Source organism: Aspergillus terreus, genomic scaffold (assembly GCF_000149615.1).
Source record: "Aspergillus terreus NIH2624 scaffold_11 genomic scaffold, whole genome shotgun sequence".
NCBI lineage: Eukaryota > Fungi > Ascomycota > Eurotiomycetes > Eurotiales > Aspergillaceae > Aspergillus > Aspergillus terreus.
The window spans coordinates 777,071-798,057 of NT_165934.1; the positions used below are offsets into that span (position 1 = coordinate 777,071).

Below are 20,987 nucleotides of genomic sequence, written 5' to 3' on the forward strand. Positions count from 1 at the left end.
TGTCTTACACTATCGGGCACTATCTGGTGGCACGTAGCCCCAAGCATCATTCCAGACCAGCCCCTCTCTCGTTCGGTGGGCTGGACTGTCACATCGCCATCTTGGAGTCTGTCCGAGTCTAGGCGTCGTAATCGATCGTGTGCGAGTCGTTCGTCGTATACAAGACTCAACTCCGGTTACACGGATAGGTATCTCAATTAGAGTCACGCAATAGTGCCCTCGGGGCTGACGCTAGGCCAGCCAGGGACAAACGTAGTATTCAAAACGAGAGCTCATCCAGGAGTCCATCTGTCGACTTCATCCTGTCATCGGTAGAGTAGGGGGACAACGCTAAAGAGTGTGTATGCAATCTTGCTGTCGAGAGGGGAATCAAACACGCCAATGATGATGCAAAACAACTGCAGGGCAATAGCACAAAACATCCACATTCCAGAAACTATCCGGCGCTCAGCTTGAGGCCATTCAATCGCTCCTCTACCCGCTTGACAATCTCCGGATCGGCTTCCGGTTTCCGTTTCTTGGGTCTGGGATTCGTCAGTCATCGTCCGCCAGTAAACCAGTGGGCACACGTACGGGTCTCGTATAGTTTCCGGTCCTCTCTCTTGGCCACAGGTCCCGCATATCTTCACCCCGGCCATGTACATGGTGGAGCATTTGTGACAATAGTACCGCACCCGCTGTCGGGGTTTCTTGAAGGTCCGTGCAGGGAGCTCCTTCGGGGGATCCGCGTCCCCAGGATAGCCGTCGGGGTACTTGTGTAACTTGGGTCTGAAACGGGTCAGTATGATGGGGCCAATGGACCGGTCGGGTGACGTACGGGTCTCTAGGACAGATCTTGCAGCGAATATGATGGCAGCTGGCACACTCGGTCGCCCCCGCAGCAAAAGTCGTCTGGCATCGATGACAGGTGCGCCGGACCCGCTGACGAATGGGCTTGCGAATGAGATCCTGACCGCCCGTGCGCGAGGGAATGGTCAAGGGCGGCTCCCGGATCTTCGTGGGCACGGCGGGCGTCTTGCCCTTGGCCACCAGCGTATGGAGGGCGGTCTCGGTGTGGTCCTGGGTCTTGGCCGGCGGATGACGAGGACACTTCTTGCAACGGGCGTGCTGGCAGTTGACGCAGACCTTGTTAGGGCCGAAAGTGGTCTGGCAGCGGTGGCAGGTGCGGCGGACACGCATGCGGATGGGCTTGGTGACGCGCTTGACGGTCATGTCGCTCGACGACTTCCACTCGCCCGGCTCCAAAGTCATTCCATATTTGGCAAACAAGGCGCGGGCGCGTTCCTCCTGGATGGCGCTCCAATGGGTCAACACGGTGGGCTCGGGGGCCGGCTTGCGCACTGGCTTCTTTGCGGGCACGGGGGCGGTCGTGGAGGGTTTGGGGCTGCATGCAAGTTAGTATGGGGCGAGACTGCAGGCGGTCGAAAAGGGAAGGTCGGGCACATACGCCGTGGGCGTCTTGGATTGGGATGCGGCGGGCGTCTCCTGCACGCTGGCGGGCGGCGCGGACTTGGAGGTCGAGCTTCGCTTCAGGACGGTGCGCATGCGTTTGATGTACTTGGACAGACCGTTGTCGTCACCCTGCTGGGTGGGATCCTGCTGAGCCGACATTTTCGCGGTCGGAATTTAGCTCGAAACAGCGGGGTGGTTGCGTTAGAGAGAAGACATCGATCGGAGACGATTAAAATGACGATAAGGATATATCGTAAGGATAGTGTTGGGTGGAAAGTAATAATAGTCGTGTCGTATGTCGATCAAAGGCCGATTTAGTTTTCTCGATTCATGCTATTTGGAACGTGGTGTTGTGCTGAATTCCAACGGTCGGCGAAACCAAGGATGGGGAGAAAAGGTCGACGAGGAGCGAAGGCGCCAGACGACGGACAGGAAACCCAAGCAGCGTATAGTCGAGTCGGTGACACGGAACCAGCAGGCTGGGAGAGCGACCCAGCGAGACGGTGAGCTGGGAAACCCGCGGTGCAGGGTCTGCACCAGATTGATTGGCTGACAGGCGGTCAGATCCAGAGACCAGCTGGACAGGCGACAATCCACAGAGACGGTCTGTCGGAGAAGATTCAGACGGGGAGAATCCTCGAGGGAGTGATGTTGGAGGAGACGGTGACGACGGAGGATGGTGATGAAGTGGGAGAGACCACGGAGAAGAAAAGGGAAGAGAGGGAACAGAGGAAGCGGGTGGATGAAAGGGCAGAAGCCGAACGATAAATACAAGCCGATTAAACTTTCTGGGGCCGAGCGAGAGGGGAGGGTTTTATTTTATTTTATTTTCTTCTCTTCTAAGTATTCTATTTATTATTTAATGAAGAATTAAATAATAAATAAAATAAACTAAATAATAGAGGAGTATATAGCTACTTTATTTTATTTTATTTTTGTTTTACTGTCAGTCTGCACAGAAGACTGCCTGACTCCGACGTGAAGCCGGCTCATACTCCATGTGGAAGGAGATGCCTCCCTAACTCTCCCCTAGGACCCCCGCCAGTCACCAAAGTAACTTCCAAAGGAATTCGCTCCGGGGTCCTCCCCCCGTGATTGGTGACCCAAGTGGTCCCGCTCCACTCCCTAACGTTTAGCGCCGCTTCCGCTATCCCGGACGCAGTTAGCCACTCGGCGTCCTCACATACCGTCCTCCGTGCTCTGTACACAGTCCTGCCACTGGAGGTAACTAAGAGCAAACCCCGACAGCTTTTACTCTACATCTGTATAGTTCCTACATTCTCTTCCATTTATGCGTACAAGAATTAACTGCGCCAATATCATCTACTCCGCATCTCGTCATCTCGCATCCATGGATCCCGACAACGGAAGTGACCCATGGATGGGCACACCCTATCGTGACTAGCATGACTACTTCCAGCGCTGGCACCACCCCTAAACACCGCCATTCAGGAGGAACATGACTCGGCCGGCGTGCCCCGTCCACCTCTCCTCCTCCACCAGCCAACATGCCAACGGGGCTATAAAAAGATCGGCCATCGTATCAGCCCATTCCAGGTTGTCAGTGGAGTCGCATACATACTGGTTCGGGTATGAGATCGAGGTCAGAGATCTCCTTCTCCTTTCTTTGTACTCCATACTCCGTACTATACTTCGTACTCGGGAGTATATCCAACAATATAATTGTCTGAAAGAGAATCATGTCCTGCCATAAACTCCTCAACTTCATCAGGTCAAAATCCCAGCATCCAGACCACATGGACTGCGAACGGTTGATCCCCGCCTGCTCCTTGCCTTCAGAACAAAGAATCATCCGGAACGGTATTCACTTGCATCTCTTCTGCAAGCCAACGACAGGGGAGTCGGACAGGGGGGTCTACCAGGGGCAGCCAGAAAAAGCAATATTCTCGCCTCGAACTCCTCTGCAGCGCTGACCGATCGGCTCGGATCCATCGTGCTAGTCCCGTAGAACATAACTCATCTCCCTATGCAGCTGAGCATACATACAATCATATAGTGCGATCCTTCTCCTTCCTTTCTTTTTTCTTCTCGGCTTGGTCCACCGTTCCCCATGACGGCATCATGGAACGGACCGGTTTGCTTTCTAGACGCTTGTCCAGATGCTTCGCCCCGTACAAATGCGTAACCCCTCCCGTCAGGACACCTGCTCGGGTCACTCGCGCCGACCGCGACCAGGATGTGGCTACGCGAGTTGCCCCTTTCGTCCGTGCATGCTGCACGCCAGTCACCACCACGCAACGCAAGTGTAACGGCCTCATGCACGCCGGGTATCCGGTGTCTCCATCGCCACGGGGGATGGTTGCCGTTGCCATGGAGGGAGGGAGGAGAAACCTCATGGAGGGCAGAAGTTGCATGGTTCCTGCCGTCCCATGCAGATTGACGCCAGAGTCTCGGAGGAATCCTACCTCTCAGGTAAAAAGGCGGTGGTTCTCCACCCGTGGCCTGACCGGGGGTTCAGGCGTCATTCGACGGGTGTCTGATCCAGGTGGCGGTAGTAGTTAGTTAGTGGTGATGGATGCGATTCTGGCGTGCTTCCACGGCAGGGTCCACCACAAGTCCTCCGTACTCCGTGCAGACTGACTACGGAGTATGCATCTCCCAACCGCCAAAAGTACTCCGTAGCGAACCGGACCATCTCGCGACGTGTTCTTGTCATCATCTCCACTGGTGGAGTTCCCAGGCAGTCGTGGTGGTCAGTGCCTGGCCGAGAGGCCCAGGTCACTGGGTCCGTCTGCCTATCATCAGCGGTATCGTGGACACTAGGGATTTGAACCGTCCGATCTGTGGGATGCCCAGTGGGCCCCAATCACAGGCGTCCTCCGAGTCGCTGGGACTGGACATGCTGGTCGCTTGTCTGGAGGTGTTCTTAGCCTAACCGAGTCGCCATATGGCACCTCCTGATGCTCCACTGCGGGGCCTCGTATGGCACTAGTAATTGTTCTCCAATGCCCAAACCAGACAGGGGTGATGGCCGACGATGCTAGTAGTTCTGCAGGTCTATCATGTTGATCCTGTTCGTGCGTCTTGGCTTCGACTGATTCATGAGTATGATTCCCATCATGTCAAGGGCTTGTTCAGGAGTGAGTTGTTGATGTCCGTTGTAGCTATGTCTTATGGGCATGTTAGGCAGGTAGGCCGACTATCTGTACGCTTGGTCACATGATCAGATGTTCCCGACCATTTGACTTGTACTAATGCTCGATATATATCTACGGACTACATACATCTCCCCGTTAAGAGGGGATATCTCAAATCCACTATTCTACCATTACCATCACGAGCAGCTGGTATCTGATTGCAAGATAATATATATCACATTAGTCAAAGTTTGCAATAGTGCCTTGTGTGGATATCGTGCACATGAGTTGCCTTTGAGCGTTATATCCCTTGCGTTGCACATCATCTGCGGCTTTGAATGCTATATATATAACATGTCCCTAATGCTAGAGGTGCGCGTTTCCATGACAGTGATAGAAGACAAAGGGTTGCTGCCAAACACGGTTTATATATTCTGTACAGTACAAGCGGCGGCGGAATACACACTCTATCCCAGCTATCCAAGCTGTCGTGCAAGTAACCAGGAATTGAAGCAGCACATGCGATATGCCGATATACCTACCTAGTAGGTACCTATGACCATGACTAACGCGCATAACGAACCAACACTGTCATTCAACGAATCTAATCAAAGAACGCCAGTCCATATATCACCTGTCATAACATTATAACGAAAAATATACCCCCTAATCCTCGCCTTGCAGCCTCTTCTCAATACAAAGAATATCATCCTCCTCATGGACCTCAATCACGCGCTGTACCTCAGCGTTGTTGCGCATCAACTCCACTGCACCAGCATACTGCATCCGCATGGACGGGTTGCAATTCTCAGGGAGGTAGTAGAGCAAAACGTACGGCACCGTGAGACGTCCAGAAGCCTGTCCAGAACAAGAATGAGTTTGTTTCCGCCAGATGGCATAGGCCAGTGCAATCATACCAGGGTCAAGGGGTAGCTCAGGAGGATAAACCGGGGAGAGGATTCGGGCAGCTCATCGGCGAGATCATCCATCTTGGTGTAGACTTCGCCATCTTCGGGTCGGATCTCTTGGGTCTCTTTGTCGATGATGTCTATCGCAGCGGTCAATCTTGTGCGTTATGCCAGCGGGGGAGAGCGCGGGGGGTGCGTCGGCGCGGAAAGACGGGTCCTACAGATGATGGCCTGGGGATCTTTTGCCCGCGACGTCCCCAGACGGAACTTGCGCAGCTTCTCCTTCGTCTCCGGAGAGAAGGTGTACAACCTGGACTCGGACTGAACCGACTCAGCATGTGCGGTGCTGTCATCAAGGGGCGCGGGGCAGACTCACCATGGTGGATGTGCGGGGGACGACACCAACGGACAGAGAGTTGAAACGGCCGAAAAGAGCTGGCAAAGACCCCGAATACGAATCCAGAGACCAAACCGAGCCTTTGTCAGGGTGTTGCGGGGGGGAAAAGTCCAGACACGAGAAGAAATGCGGCCACCGACAAGTTCCCCACCAAGTCACGCCGCACCTGGAGATCATTCTTCCGCCCGCACTCCATCTGCCTCCGCCGCAGCCCTTCATCTTTCTCACCTTCCCTCCCCTCCCCTCCTTCATATTCTTTCCTCCCCATGTTCTCTCGTCTCACCCAGCTCACTCGCCATCTCGCCCGTCCGTCAATCACCCCCGTCGCCGCCTCGTCTTCCCTATCTCCTCCCTTGTCTCCTCTATCTCGTGCCGCACCGCCCAAGATGACATCATCCGCGGTGGAAAACAGTCGGAAGACGATACACACGGCGGCGTGTCTGATCATTGGGGATGAGGTGCTCGGCGGAAAGGTACATTCCTGCACATCGATACATTGATATCATCTGCTTCATATTAATTCATCGTCTTACGATTTCCCTATGCTTGACCCAACTAATCGCTCGGCCCAGACAATCGACACCAATTCCGCCTTCTTCGCCAAATTCTGCTTCTCCCTGGGCATCCAGCTCAAACGCGTGGAAGTAATCGCTGACGATGAGAGCGAGATCATCGAGGCGGTCCGGCGCATGAGCAACAATTACGATTTCGTCGTGACCAGTGGCGGCATCGGGCCCACGTCTGTCTTCCCTCTCCTTCCCTTCCTTCCCATCCCAGCGTCAAACTAACATATCCATATTCCAGCCACGACGACATCACCTACGAATCAATCGCCAAAGCCTTCGGCCTAAAATTGCAACTGCACCAACCCGCCTTCGAGCGCATGAAGAAGCTCTCCAAGCCGCACCCCATGCAACCCAAGTTCGACTGGGACACGCCATCGCCGGGGCTCACAGCTAAACTGCGCATGGTCGAGCTGCCGTACGACCCCAATCTCCCCGCGGAGCAGCAGGCCCTCTTCGTCGCCGACGACATGTGGGTGCCCATCGCCGTAGTCAACGGCAATGTGCACATCCTGCCGGGCGTGCCGCGGCTGTTTGAGCGGCTGCTCGAGAGCCTCAAGCCGGCGCTGCTGCCGCGGTTGACGAACCCCGAGGGCAAGGGCATCTACCGGTACCTGTTTAGCACGCCGCTGCCGGAGAGCGCGGTGGCGCCCTATCTGACCGATCTGGCGACCCGCGCAAACCCCAAGGGGATCAAGGTCGGGAGTTATCCGCGCTGGGGGAAGAAGCGCAACACGGTGACGCTGGTCGGGACGGATCAGGAGGCGATGGATTCGCTGGTGGCGGAGGTTGAGGAGAATGTCCAGGGGAAGCGGGTGGCGCAGGAGGATGAGCTGGATCCTCCTGACGAGGAGTAGATGGCTCACGCCTTTTCCTTTCCATGCTGTACATTCATCTTGGTACGTGCTGACACGTACAATGCGCGATACAGACGATACACGGATCTGAGCAGCCTAAACCCATGGGGTCCGTCTGAACATGAAGAACTTAAGAGTCAATGTCCATGTACGTTGAAGGTCAATCTAGCAATCTAGCAATGATAAGTAGACCAACAAGAAGAGCAAGGAAAAAGAAATCCAGACCAGACAATAGCATGTACCTATATAACCGGACAGATCTATTGACAGGCCAGTCCTCGTTCCGCCTCCAAGGTCATCCGGAACAGACTTTAATAAACCAAACAAAACAGAGGAACAAAGGGGGAATCGAACAGTCATGGAGACGATGACGGTGTGGGGATAAGAACAGACAGACAGACATCATGGGGCGCGAGTCTCGTATGGGGTGGTGGTATAAAAGTCACAATCCAAAACGCATCGATCGGCCACCTTCCAGCTGGGTGCCGGCGGCCGTGGGTCCTGTCTTCCAAGTCGGATATACATCTTTTTCTGTTTTCTTCTTTCTGTGCGTGTGGTGGGAGCCGGGCGTGGCGTCCCGTCTGGTATCGATCGACCGGGGGCGTGTGGCCGTTCCCTCCCATCAAATTACATCACAATACACTTGCCGCAGCAGCCGGCGTTGTCGCCGGGTTCGCTGACGTCCATCTTGCCTTCGGGGGCGCGGGAGCCGAATGCCCCGGAGCCAGAGGGGTAGGAGGACATTTCCTTGTTGTAGCGGCGAATCTCGCGGACAAGGTCGTAGAAGGCGTTTTCGACGTTGATGCGGGACTTGGCCGAGGTTTCGATGAATTTGCAGCCGAACTGGCGGGCGAGCGCTTCGCCCTCTGCAGGGGGTTAGCAGCTATTCGGGGGTTTTGGTGATAGGGAACGAAGAAGGGACCACTGACCCTGCTCGGTAACCACCCGCTCCTTTTCCAGATCACATTTGTTACCCACGACGATGATGGGGAAGTAGTCCTTGTCCTTGACGCGGAGGATCTGTTGTTGGAAGGTCATGATTTCTTCAAAGGACTGACGCGACGTTATCGAGTAGACGAGTAGAAAGCCTTCGCCGGTGCGCATGTATTGTTCCCGCATTGCGGAGTATTCCTCCTGGCCGGCCGTATCGAGGACATCCAACAACGCGACTTCATCGTCGATGACGCACTGCTTGCGGTAGGAGTCTGTTCAGAGAGGCAGGTATAAGTTTCTGAGTGCTTCCGCGGGCCCATTCAGGGGGAGAGGGAGGGCCAAAAATCCGTCCAATTCACGAGGTCGCGCACCTTCAATTGTTGGATCATATTCATCGACGAAATGGCTCTGAATCAATTGGATGGTCAAGCAGGACTTTCCGACGCCACCACCACCAACTACCACCAGTTTGTATTCTCTCAGGAACTGTCGGGAGAAATCATGAGCCTTCGATCATCCTGTAGGGAACGATTGAGTTGACCGAGGAGGCCGACCAGAAAAAGGGAATGAAGATAGCGACTCAGGGGGGGGGAACGTACCTTGGAAGCCATGACGGCGGGATCTGAAGGGGAAAGATGAGTGGGAGAGAGAGAAAGGAAGGGGGATCGGGAGGGAGATGGAAGCTATCCCAACAGCAGCACAAAATTTCTTTTTTTGTTGATGCAGTAGGGACAAGAAGTCAGGGCCCAGGTTGTCGGGAGGGATTGCGCAAAAAAACAGAGACGCTTTCAGGGTCGGTAGTCCACAGTCACGGCGGGTCTAGCGACCTAGGCCAAGCTTAAAGCAGCGGGCGAGGGATGTGGGAGGATCAGGGGGGTTCGTGGAACTTTCGGCGACGGGATTAGGATTGACAGCGCCGAATGTTTGTTTTGTTGGACCACGATTTCCCGGTTGGAGTGGGTGGAGACGGTCCAGAGATCCAGAAAATTGGGATTGTGATGGAGAGAGAAGCGAAGAAAAGAGAAGGGAGGAAGAGGAAGAGGGATGGTAGAGGAGAAAGAGAAGGGGGAAATTGATGATTCAGGAGAGTTTAGAGCAACGAGGAGGTCGGAGAAAGTGGGGAGACTTGATCTTTTTTCTTTACTATATTATATTTCGATTTTGGATGTTTTAGATAATTGATTATTTATTATTATTGATATAAGGCAGTGACCACGTCTCTGGTTCATCCTTCAATCTGAATCAATCAATTAATCAATCATCCAACAATGGTTGGTTTGCCAATCCAACTCCAGGCCCGGTGCGTGGTATTAACCCTCTGACAGCTTCATCTCGGGAAAGGGGAATAACAACGAATAAATGAACTGAGCTTACCTTTCGTCCCATTACTACTCTACTATCTTCAACATTATTATTATTATTATCGTTAGTGCTTTATTCTGATTCCCTCCCCCAACCCCCTCGGGCTCCACGTCCAGCCCATTTTTTCCCAGTGTCCACCAGCTCCCCCTGGATCTCCAACACGCAACACCGCAAACCACCCACCAAACCGTTGCATGTCTCGTCGCCAATCACGGCCACCTGCGGGTGGGTTTAATCACTTTAACTCTGCAAAGGGTGCTGGACATCCCATGCAGGGAATCGAACCTAACCTCGATTCGAATCACATCCTCCGGACGCGGATCCGACGACCTTCCAGTCAGTCCCTTTTGATCTCCCCGCCCAATATGGCACGGCATGCAATCCCATCAAGACCAAGATACATCACAGTCTAAGTTGAACACTGTCGGCGGTGCCCTGGGACCATGTCCAGGGAAAATCGTATAGGACGGGGTCGCTCTCCGTGGTAAGACACCAGACGGAGACGGAGAAACACCCCTCTCCCATCACGGACGTCCGCGACCGTTGCGCGTCCTGCTTCCAGAAGCATTCTCAGCCTTAGGGTACCGCCCATGACAGCTTGTCCGATCTGTCTGTCCTCGCCTTGACATCATCCATTCCCTCCCATCGTCATGCCCTGGCGGCGGGCAATCCGCCTGAATTGCGAGCATTCTGCGCTCTAGGGCTAGCGGACTAACTAATCCACCTTGATCGAGGACCCAGATGGGGGCCTCCCCACGCCTCCACTTCGCAACCGTGATACGGATGGTCTGTGGTCTGATCCCCTATGCGCGACGGAGCAATCCGATGTCGTGACATATCCAAAATAAACCGAATAAAAAAATTGCTGAGGAGGCTCTGTGCAAGCGCTCTGCAGGAGCAAGCCATCCGCGGTATTCGACGTCCCGGTCCCCCTCGACGTCATTGTTCGAGGCCCCTCTCCATATCAATGGATGGAAAAACACCTTCTGCGAACTTGCATCCCCGCTGGAGTTCAATGTATCCTGCAGAAATGGCCTCCGACACTGTTGCGGCCTCTTGCATCAGCGCAGCAGCGTCGGCCCTCCGGTCGACCAAACTACTGCACCGCCAGGCTGATCCTTCTTCGTCGAGAGACGCCGAAGCTCTTCCGTTCGCCCCAGACTCACGGGAGACGGACTCTCTGAAGAACCGTAGTCGTCGCTTGTCGAGCATTCCCTGTCAGACGGGGATCCGGAAAGCATGATGGTCGAGGCACAGCGCCGATCCCGGAAACCATCTCCATGTCGCAAACACGAGTAGAGGGGGAGGTTTGGTGAGGGAGGGTCTGCGCGCGCACGTTAAACATCAAGAAGCATCCTGAGGTGTCATATCCTGCCCCAAGCGTAGCTTTCTATATATGTACGGCGGTAGTCTGTCGCCATGACCTATCCACCCGGTTGTGCCGTCTGCCGTCTGCCATCGGCCGTCGGCCAGACGTCCACCGTACCAGTCCAAACTGTGTCCTTCTGTAGCCTAGGCTGCGTCCCTGCTGGGGATGAGTCGCAGGGCCGATCGTTTGTTTGGGGGATAGCGCAGGAGCTTAGACGCTTGGCACGGACTAGTGCGTGGTGTTAGTGGCGGACCTCGTGTCTCTACCGCCCTTTTTCCCTTTTTTCCCTTCCTTTTTCTCCTGGATGAAACCTGCAGGGGCGATGCTTCTCGAAGATCGTCGTCCGTATCCGTATCTTCTTCAGTCATGCAAAGCATGCTTTATCCCACCTCATAAATGACGTCCGTTTCTGACACACTCTAATCGAGCTCGTATTCGAATTCTATCCCAAATGACATCATGGTCGTGTTTCACGCGGATTCACTCTGACCCAAGGTGAAGTCCGTCCGAGATCAGTGCCAAATCCAGGAAAGAGACGCGTGCCGTCGCTACTAGTCACAGTGCGTGATGGGATTCTGGCCAGACGGGACGCAATGCAACATCCAGTAGTAACAATCACTTTATTTCGTCCTCGCTGACTGGCGAGCGGGATGCCCGTCCATCCTTGGGGCCGTGGGAGGAACCTCGAATCTCGTCACGTCGGGCTGGCCCTATCACAGGGTTCACTTGGCCCATGGCCCTTGGTCGGGACAGCCACCGTGGCTTTGGGTGGAGTCTGACTTCATTCCCCCTTTTTTTGGGGGGGGGGGGGGGGGGGGGGATGCGCCAGACCTGGGATATCGCGGATGTCGGGCTCGGTATATCTGCAAGACTACGTTGTAGACAGCTTTGTTGTTTGCGCCGGTCGTCTATTCCGTTGACGCTCGGACACGTAGACTGCAGGCCAGTTGTCTGTGTTTACCATGGCTGGCCTGCGTTGGTAGTTGCATGCTTCGATGGCTATAGTCCGATGTATTATGGGCGTGGTTTGTGATTGCTTGTCATTCAACGTTGCTTCTATACTATGTATATCCGATTCTTTCTACGTCTACCATCCTCCATGCAGGTCCCTTATCTAAGCCTTCTTGTGTACCGCCGTAGGCGAGGCCTATCCAGGGTTAGTCTTCGTATCCCGCCAAGGACCCGGTGGCTGAAATGGCTGCAGACACGTGCTGTCATACTTACCTGGTGGCTGGGGAAAATCAGGGTATCGGCAATCACCACGTTCTCTCGGCGACCCGCCGCAAAGACGATGACTTCGGCAATGTCGTCGGGGGTGAGCGGCTCGCAGTTCCTACATATCCGTCAGCAACATCGTCCCCATTACAACGAACAAATACCCACGCATAGACAGCATCCGCCTTCGCCTTGTCCCCGTAGAAGCGCACGACCGAGAACTCCGTCTCGACCTGACCGGGATCGATCTCGATGATGCGGATTCTCGTCGCGATCAGCTCCTTCCGCAGGGCGTCCGTGAACGACTTGACGGCGGCCTTGGTCGCGCAGTAGATGCTGCCGCCGGGGTACGCCTCACGGCCGGCAATGCTGCCAATGTTGATGATGTCGCCGCGTCCGCCGTCAGGTCTCTGCTTGAAGATGGGGAGGATCGCCTGCGTCATGCCAATCAGGCCGTTGACGTTCGTCGCGAACATGATGTTGATATCCTCGGGATCGATCTCGGGGGCCTTGGCGACGCCGCGGACCAGGCCGCTGCCCCAACGCACGTTAGCATGCATCCTCTTCGTCTCCGCCCGTCCGAATGGCTATGACTCACGCATTGTTTACCAGCACATCAATGTCGCGGAACTCCGCCGGCAGCGAGGGCACAAATTTCTGGACCTCGGCGGGGTTGCTCACGTCCAGCTGCACGGGCAGCGTCTTGACGCCGTCGCCAACCTCCTCCTTGATTTCCTGCGCGAGCTGGTTCAACGAGTCCAGCCGGCGGGCCGTGAGGATCAGCTTGAGGTTGTTGGGCGCCGTGCGGGCGAACTCCTTCGCCGTGCTCCGGCCGATGCCCGACGAGGCGCCGGTGATGACAATGGTCTTGCCCTCGAGGCGCTTGGCCATGGCGGATGCCATTGTGCGGTGCAGAGTGGTGGGTTGGATGAGGGGGGTGAAGGGGGTTGCGCGCGAGAGTGCGGAGGGTGATGCAGGGGACGGGGAGGTGAGACGTCGTAGGAATCCAATGGAGCTCCGGTACGCTTGGAAATGCTTCATACAGTTCCTGTTGTCTGGGGATCCTTTGGAGGGCGAATTCTAAGGGATAGCGGAAGAATGACGCCAGTGGAGGGCAACCGGACTTATATGAGCGATGATAAGGCCGGTGTGCGGGGAAGAGCCGATTTCGTGATTCGGCATCGGGGGCGGGGCGAACCCCGGTTGAAGGTTTGGCCGATCGGACTTTTATCCGAAGTAGGACGTACATAGATCTTAGGTGAGTACTTTTAGTATGTAGGTACGTTTATACTAGATATTATAGATGATGTCTCTATAAGATATTGCCTCTTATGGTGCTGATTGCAAAGCGTTGAAGCTATCACTGGATCGGTTCTTTGTCGCCCACAGCACACATAGACTGCCACACGCAACTCCTGTACTGGATCGAGACTCACCGTAGGTACGACTTCAATATATTGGGATATATGACTTTGGACTGTTGGACTGGGGTCAGTTTGAATAGGATCATTTGTTAGATCCTGTCTTCGGCGCTGAGGCAGAGATAGTCATCTCAGGTCGATTTCTCTCCCAAGTTGTCCCAAACAAGTTACAAACCTATAGGAACAGAAAACCTATGTTCTATACTTTTCAGAGTACTAGGTAGATTGAGTGATAGGTACATCAGGGATTTGGGATCAATAGAGATACCTTGTAGCCTTCAAAGCACTACCTGGTATAGATCGTCATGGGGAAGTCACATGGACAGGGCGTGACTTGCTGAAAGACAAGCAAGAAACCTCAGGAAGACAAGATCAGGACCCATTGTATCTGCAGAGGCGAATATCGTTGTCTCATACAATGCACTTTGTTGATGTCATTGTTTGGGCCGGGCTTGTGACAAAGCACCCAACAAAGGATTGCGTCGACGTCGTGATGGAACTTCAACCCTGCCACCTCAACCTTCCCAGCGTCTTTGATCCTCCCTCCCAATACCAGCTACTCAACCATTCTCCAATACGACCCGTGCTTCACACGTTCACCAACGTATAATCCTTTGAACATTCTCATTCTGTTTGAGTCGTCCTGATCTCGATCTTGAACACTCTGTGACACTTTCTGGTGAGTCTGTCAGAGCTCTGGCGTGACCCAGCCATCACCCTTTGATATTTCTTGATCTAACAACGTTCGTCTATACTGTTGTCTTCTGTTGTTATCAACATGGAGGAACTAAACTGTCTTTTGCAGGAGGTAAGAACGATCCCCCAAACCCCTCACCTTCACTCATCCATCCTGACAAGATGCTGACACCATCCTAGCATCTTGATGACCTCCTGAAGCCTGGCGAGGCGTTTGACTGGGCAGAAGAGGTAGAAGAGTCCCTCACTGACTACACATCCGACGACGAACACTCCACCTTCATGACCGACTCCACCACGTTCTCAGATACAACCTCCGCCCACTCCTCCGAGATGCACGTACCAGACGACATCCGGGCAGAAGGGGTAGAAGAGACCCCCACAGTCGAGGTTCACGTACCAGACGATATCCAGGCAAACGTATACAATGAGTCCTTCTACATTGGTTGCAACCCATCAGACCCGTACCCTAGACCAGAACGTTTCAAGCCAAGCCTCTACACGATTGACGAACTTGATGAGTTACTGATGGAGGAGAACCAAGAGCCAGACATGACTGATGTCCCGGGGTCAGACGATGAAATCGAGGATCTGTTCACACAAATTGAAGCCCACCTGAATTCTGAGCCCGACATGACGGATGTCCCAGCGTCAGAAGGTGAAATCAAGGATCTCTACACACAAATCGAGGCCCACCTGGATGCTGAGCCCGACACGACCGATGTCCCGGTGTCGGACCGTGATATCAAGAATCTCTATACACAAATCGAGGCCCACCTGGATGCTGAGCCGCATGAACCCTCTCCACCTCCGCCTTACGACGACGGGCCCACTCGATCCTCTAAACCGCCCAAATTGAAGTCGAAGATTGCGAGGCTCATGCGTGTGGGCATATCGGAGTGTTTTCGTTGGGTTTATACACTTTTGGAACCTGTATTACCTTAAACGTGTTGTTTTTGTGGGTTTGAGCGATATAGAGCATTGGTATAGATGGCCTGTGGTGTTTACTTCATGTTTACTATTACTATCAGTTAGATTACTGTTAGATAGATTACTATTACTATTAGTAAGATGTGTGTACGATACTATAGAGCCAAAATCACATCACTATTTGCTCATACATATTTGCATGCTGTTGATCGCTAGGAGCATTCCCCATACTGATTGATAAGCCTTTCGCCGTAACCGAAGCCTTCGTTTTCCTTTGTCCTCCCATGGAGAGGGATCGCCGCTCGTGGCGTCCGCTAACATGAACGGCTTGACAGACTAGTCATCATGCAACTCTCCACCATGCTACTATTGATCCTCTTTATTCCCTGTTCGGCATTGAGCGGAACAGCTAGCCTGTTTGCGCGGTTTCCTCCCATGTGGTGATGCTCACGCCCCATCTCGACAGCCGACGATGATCTCCATTAACCAACTACACCTGGGATTTGTATGCGACCGCATCTGGAGATTCCCGTGGGATATCGCTGCTCCTCTTACCCGGCAGTGCGAATGGTGATGAATGAAGACGCAGTTCCGTAGGAGGACGGTGTCCTGTAAGATGACCTGCCCAGTTCCAATTCCACTCTACGGAGTATCCAACAAGAAGCCTTCCAGGATGACTAAACCAACTTGGTTTTCCCTCACCAGGATCTCTTTGCTCCCTACGCTGGGAGCTCACGCATGTTCAACTGGCATCGGTGAATTGGCTCGGCAGGTATCTCCAGCCACACAAGGGCTCCCATCAGGCAATCGTTGCCTCTGAGACCAGACCAATTTCCATTGCGGCTTAACTACAGAATTCCGAGCGATGCATGAAAATACAGTCTGGGGTCGAGGGGAGAAACACTAAGCGAGAACTCCGGGGACCAGGATCAGGATGGTTCTCCAGAAACAAGCGACACAGTTCCCCCTGAGGGACTCTGCGCGCCAGGACTGATCGGCATTGCTTGAGGCACGAGATGGAGCAGGGTTTCAATGAAAAACATGATTTGATTCGCCAAGTTACGATAGCGTCCTGGTTAGCGCGTCGTTCGCGACAGGACAATGCGGCTCAGGCCAAGACAAACCGGCAGACGCCACCGCTGTCTATTGATCCTCGGCGTTTGGGAAGCTCGGCTCTTTCTTCTCCCTGCAGATCTTCTTAAAGGGTCAAGCTTCTGATGGGATCTCTTCCCGAGGTCGGCGATTGAGGTCGATGTCATGCAGGAGCTGACCCTTCTAGTGGCGAGCAGTTCGGGGAACCTCCAACACCAACTCGGTTATTCGGCGCTGCATTACAAATGAGGCCTGGAAGCTTGTCTACCAAAGCGGATCCTCGGTAATGTGAGAACTTTCGCGGAGCTGAGTTCCTGAGAAACTTCAATAGTCCTCGTGCAGGCTAGCGCCTCGAGGATGGATGTATGGACGCATGATCTTCCTGTCAATCTCCGAAGATAATGATTTGTGGAGACCCCTCGGCATCTGACTGTTACCCACGCAATAATACGATCATATCCGGAGGGACTTCATGGGACCAGACGTCTTAGCTATCAACATCCTACATTGTCAACGAAGTTTGTAGGGAGCAACATTCTGCTTGACAATACTATAATCGATCCTCGGTTCCCTCGTCGAGTTACATTCGGCATCATCACGTAGGCAGCGAACAAAGCATTGCTTCGAACCCACTGACAGAACGCGTCGTGGAGCGGGCAGCAAATCAGCACCGCCGACAGCGCTAAACCCTCACCAAATCTCCACAATGAGTCTTCCGACTTACACCACACTAGACCGCACCAGGCAGGTGTCGCAGAGCAGGTGGCTCCTGTCTTGGAACGTTTACCCAAAGCAGATACTTCTGAAAAACCAGTGACAGGGCGCCGGTTCTCTTGGATGACGACGGCACCACAGTGGAGTCCGGTTCTGCGACTAGTCTCTAGAACCGTTCTACCCTTGAACCATTGCGATTGGAAAGCCCACTTTGTTCAGGGTGATGACGTGAAATCAGGCTCAATTCTCCGGTGGGATTGCATGCAGCTGCACGCGCTATTGCGTACCATCATACCATGGCTCAGAACATGGACTAGTGATGAACGAGGCTCAGGCCGTGCTCCCCACGGGTCCTCCAGGAAGATCATACATAGTCTTGATGGTTAAAAGACCCTTTCTATCCGTCTCGTGTCGGCACCACGTTCTACCTCCACTCTCCTCGACTCTCATTGCTGTTACGGTCCTTCCATGCGCTCCGATCCATGATAACCTCTGGTTGAGATACCCGAGGCCTGTCTGGATACATGGGGCTGCATACTTAATTCACTTCTGATTTTGATTTTTGCACACAAACCACACTCCTTTCCATACATAGCGCACACATTATTTCATTCATTACTTCCACATACGCATCATGGACGACACAACGCACAACAGGCTATTCGCGCGGAGTCCCGGCGATGGAGCAGCCCGAGGCGAACGAGCACTGGTGGTGACAGCCGTGCTGACTGGACTTGCCATCCTCGTCGTCGGTATGCGGTTACTCGCTCGAGCTGGTTTGATGAAGTTCATGGGTCGCGAGGACTGGACGATTCTTGTTTCTCTCATCTTCGCCGTCGTCTACCTCGCTCTTGTCTGCGCTGGTACGCCGGTCCCTACTCCCGCATCTTATAGCAACGACAACGCTAACCCACCCACAGAGGTTCACTTCGGCCTGGGCATGCACAAGTCCGAACTCACCGACTACCAGTTCAAGCAACAACTGAAGGTACGCCGTGCTGTGTGAGAAAGCACACACCCATTCATCACCCAAGGCCGTCCATATTAATGACCTTCAGCGTCTATGGGCCGCCATCCCCTTCTACAACGCCAGCCTGTGCACCACCAAGTTCTCCATCCTGTTCCAGTACCTGCGTATCTTCCCCGACAAGCGCTTCCGTCTCGCCTGCTACATCGTCATGGTTATCGTCGCCGCCTACGGCACCTGGGCTGTCGTCAGCGCCTTTGTCAACTGCCTCCCCGTCGCCCGCTTCTGGGACCCCTCCGTCGGCGGCTCCTGCATGAGTTTCGAAGCCGTCTGGTTCTTTAACGCCTCCATGAATATCGTCACCGACATCACCCTGCTGATCATGCCGATGCCGCTGCTTTCGCACCTGCAGCTCCCGCGCATGCAGAAGTTTGCCCTGATGGGAGTCTTCGCTATGGGCATCCTGTTTGTTTCATCTCCACCTAACCATCGATGCGCAATAAGTAACCATCCCGCAGGGTCGTCATCACCAGCATCCTCCGTCTCAAAAGTCTCAAGGAAGTCGCCTCCGCTACAGACACCTCCTGTAAGCCCTCCCGTCTCCCCTTTTACCAAACACACTCTAACAGATGCTAGGGAGCAACGTCGGCGCCGCCTACTGGACGGCCGCGGAATGCAACGTCGCCATTATCTGTGCCTGTCTGCCCTTCCTCCGCCCCCTGGTCAGCTGTCTCTTCCCCAAATTTCTCTCGACCAACAGCTACAAAAACTACACGCGCAACCCCACCACAACCGGGAGGTCGCGCGCCACCCGCCACAAGATGTCCCAATTTTACTCGCAGGACCGCGAGCTGGGCCTGTACTCCATCGACGTCAAGTCCGGGCAGCGCAGCCCCACCCAGTTCGGCGGCATCGAGGTTATCACCGAGATGGTGCAGGAAACGTCCAACAAGCAGGACGAGTCGACGAGTCAGCGGCGGCTGGTTATGGATCCTTCATGATGAGTTATGTTTCGTCCATTCTTTCGCTCAGTCAGTCATTCTTTATTTTATTTAATGTGTGCTCGGTATACTTTCTGCATGTCCTACTATTACCGTCTTTGACGAGTTGTATATTATGTGGTGCGGGATTAATGATACATGATGATCCAATATCTAATATGCGAGTCTGCATCCTACCTTGTGTTGGCGGATATGAATCCATGGGTCGAGTTGACAGCTCGGGCCGATCCGAGATACCCATGTCATCGGGTATGTACAACGAAAGACAACTACCGAGGCCATAAACGTCCCACCCGTACATTCTAGCGGTGGGCTGCTGCATCAGCGCTTGTACGTGGTTCACGGTTATCATAGATATCACCACCTTCAGTTACCAGTACAGAGGAGTGATTTTCCATGGTTAAGTTGCTTCTAAGCCAGGGGGATATCAAAATTAATCGGCTTGGATTTGTTGCTGTTTACACCAAACGCATCTATTGGGCTTTGCAGACCTGTTCGGCATCCTTCAACTTGGCAGTAGACTTCACAAGTACACCAGAACGGCCCACAACAGCAACTCAAATACCATTCTCTGGTCGAAGATCCCGCTGTTGGTAGAACAGCCAAAGAGAGTAAATCCGTGTATGTTTGAGTACGCTTAGCAACGCTTCATGTTAACGTAGAGTCTTCAAAGAATACTACATTACCATCCTAACCCCAGGGAATGAGGTCCCCAGAGTCTCTCCTTGTCAATGCTTCGTACGAAGGTGCGCGTTCATGTTGTCCTTTCTATTGAAAAGGCGAGTGCATCCTTCTGCCGGGCATTGGAAAGATTTGGGATGCAGATGAATGTGCTTGGTATGCCGCCACAGTTCTGCCTCTCGCTGAAACTGTCCTTTGTGCTTGCAATTCTCCCATCCGCACCTGAAGCCCGTATTATTGCAGCCATCATAGCATCCTCCCATCCGGCATGGATCGGATTGGGGATGCACATGAACGTTCTTGATATGCTGGCGCAGCTCTGCGTCTTGCTGAAAATGCCCATTTTGCTTGCAGTTCACCCAGCCGCATCCAAGGCTTTCATCGTCGCGGCTCTCATCACAGCTAAAACAGGATAGTTAGATCCGGGCTCAAAAAAAAAAAAACAGCATATAGCACACTTGCCCTTGCCGACTGGCGCCACTTTCCGGGCCTTGATCGGTGTTGACACCGTGGGACTCCATAATATTGTCAAGGTCGTCAAGGATAGGATTTGCTTGTGCCAGATCAGATAGCTGGCTGATGGAAGCACTTATCCGATCGAGAACCCTGTTTGGGCTCACAGGGGCAGGGATGTCGTCGATATCGTTTTGGACGTTAAGTAAAGTCGGATTTAGGTAACCATTCTGCAAAAGGGATGGGAAAAGACGATCCTCGAAGTTGGCATTGGCTTCTCCAACATTTTGGTAGTTGGCGGATTCATAGAAGCCAGTCGTGAGCGTCAATTGGTCTCCTGACAGTCCGGCTCCAGGTGAAAAGTCAGGCGTGAAATCGCGATGGTTGGAACTCTCCATGAAAGGCAGTCAGCCAAAGGAAAATAAAGCCAGTCAATCAACGACGCAGACGTCTTTAACAGGTCGCAAGTAGATCTGGCTTTGGGGAAGGTAGAGGGCCTTTATATCTCTGTCCGTCTGCTGCAAAAGTTGCCCTATTTCTCTTGTAGCCCACACATAGTGCCTCTCGAGAGGACTTTTTTTTTTTTCGGGGGCACAAATAAACACTCTCCGTTCCAGGCGTTGCCCATCGCGGTCACATCCTCATTGGAAGCGGGCTGCTAATCGACTGCTCGAAACCTGGGCGCACCGGACAAAGCAGCCCCAGGTGCCGGTTTAGCGAACATACTGGTATGCTAGATGTCATGCTCCACTCACACATCGACACCGCACAGCTCGAGAACACCAAGCCAACTTAGCCCGGGACCTCAGGGAAATTGGCTGCTCCACACAACAGTCAATCCGATTGGATTGCCCTGGAGTACCTTGTACGGGGAGGCA

General features: G+C 53.5%; 8 protein-coding genes across 8 annotated transcripts; 3 read left to right on the forward strand and 5 right to left on the reverse strand.

Moving 5' to 3' along the window:
- Window positions 1-436: 436 nt before the first annotated feature.
- Window positions 437-1,611, reverse strand: ATEG_07706 (uncharacterized protein; the record flags this gene model as incomplete). Its single annotated transcript, XM_001216327.1, has 4 exons — window positions 437-524; window positions 574-768; window positions 818-1,384; window positions 1,448-1,611. 4 exons carry the CDS (start codon window positions 1,609-1,611, stop codon window positions 437-439), a joined length of 1,014 nt encoding a protein of 337 aa, XP_001216327.1.
- Window positions 1,612-5,216: 3,605 nt separating this feature from the next.
- ATEG_07707 (GMF family protein) lies at window positions 5,217-5,539 on the reverse strand (the record flags this gene model as incomplete). Its single annotated transcript, XM_001216328.1, has 2 exons — window positions 5,217-5,408; window positions 5,468-5,539. 2 exons carry the CDS (start codon window positions 5,537-5,539, stop codon window positions 5,217-5,219), a joined length of 264 nt encoding a protein of 87 aa, XP_001216328.1.
- Window positions 5,540-6,121: 582 nt separating this feature from the next.
- ATEG_07708 (flavin adenine dinucleotide pyrophosphatase) lies at window positions 6,122-7,275 on the forward strand (the record flags this gene model as incomplete). Its single annotated transcript, XM_001216329.1, has 3 exons — window positions 6,122-6,328; window positions 6,428-6,594; window positions 6,660-7,275. 3 exons carry the CDS (start codon window positions 6,122-6,124, stop codon window positions 7,273-7,275), a joined length of 990 nt encoding a protein of 329 aa, XP_001216329.1.
- A 627-nt stretch (window positions 7,276-7,902) lies between these two features.
- ATEG_07709 (Ras family protein) lies at window positions 7,903-8,819 on the reverse strand (the record flags this gene model as incomplete). The annotated part of the gene is made up of 4 exons (XM_001216330.1): window positions 7,903-8,141; window positions 8,205-8,480; window positions 8,580-8,694; window positions 8,808-8,819. 4 exons carry the CDS (start codon window positions 8,817-8,819, stop codon window positions 7,903-7,905), a joined length of 642 nt encoding a protein of 213 aa, XP_001216330.1.
- Window positions 8,820-12,053: 3,234 nt separating this feature from the next.
- ATEG_07710 (oxidoreductase, short chain dehydrogenase/reductase family) lies at window positions 12,054-13,057 on the reverse strand (the record flags this gene model as incomplete). The annotated part of the gene is made up of 4 exons (XM_001216331.1): window positions 12,054-12,086; window positions 12,164-12,272; window positions 12,323-12,688; window positions 12,753-13,057. The coding sequence occupies 4 exons, from the start codon at window positions 13,055-13,057 to the stop codon at window positions 12,054-12,056; spliced, it is 813 nt and encodes a 270-aa protein (XP_001216331.1).
- Window positions 13,058-14,353: 1,296 nt separating this feature from the next.
- Window positions 14,354-15,216, forward strand: ATEG_07711 (uncharacterized protein; the record flags this gene model as incomplete). The annotated part of the gene is made up of 2 exons (XM_001216332.1): window positions 14,354-14,383; window positions 14,452-15,216. The coding sequence occupies 2 exons, from the start codon at window positions 14,354-14,356 to the stop codon at window positions 15,214-15,216; spliced, it is 795 nt and encodes a 264-aa protein (XP_001216332.1).
- Window positions 15,217-17,641: 2,425 nt separating this feature from the next.
- On the forward strand, window positions 17,642-18,975 carry ATEG_07712 (PTH11-like integral membrane protein; the record flags this gene model as incomplete). The annotated part of the gene is made up of 4 exons (XM_001216333.1): window positions 17,642-17,995; window positions 18,066-18,439; window positions 18,493-18,560; window positions 18,611-18,975. The coding sequence occupies 4 exons, from the start codon at window positions 17,642-17,644 to the stop codon at window positions 18,973-18,975; spliced, it is 1,161 nt and encodes a 386-aa protein (XP_001216333.1).
- A 1,077-nt stretch (window positions 18,976-20,052) lies between these two features.
- On the reverse strand, window positions 20,053-20,507 carry ATEG_07713 (uncharacterized protein; the record flags this gene model as incomplete). The annotated part of the gene is made up of 2 exons (XM_001216334.1): window positions 20,053-20,058; window positions 20,115-20,507. 2 exons carry the CDS (start codon window positions 20,505-20,507, stop codon window positions 20,053-20,055), a joined length of 399 nt encoding a protein of 132 aa, XP_001216334.1.
- Between the last annotated feature and the right edge of the window lie 480 nt (window positions 20,508-20,987).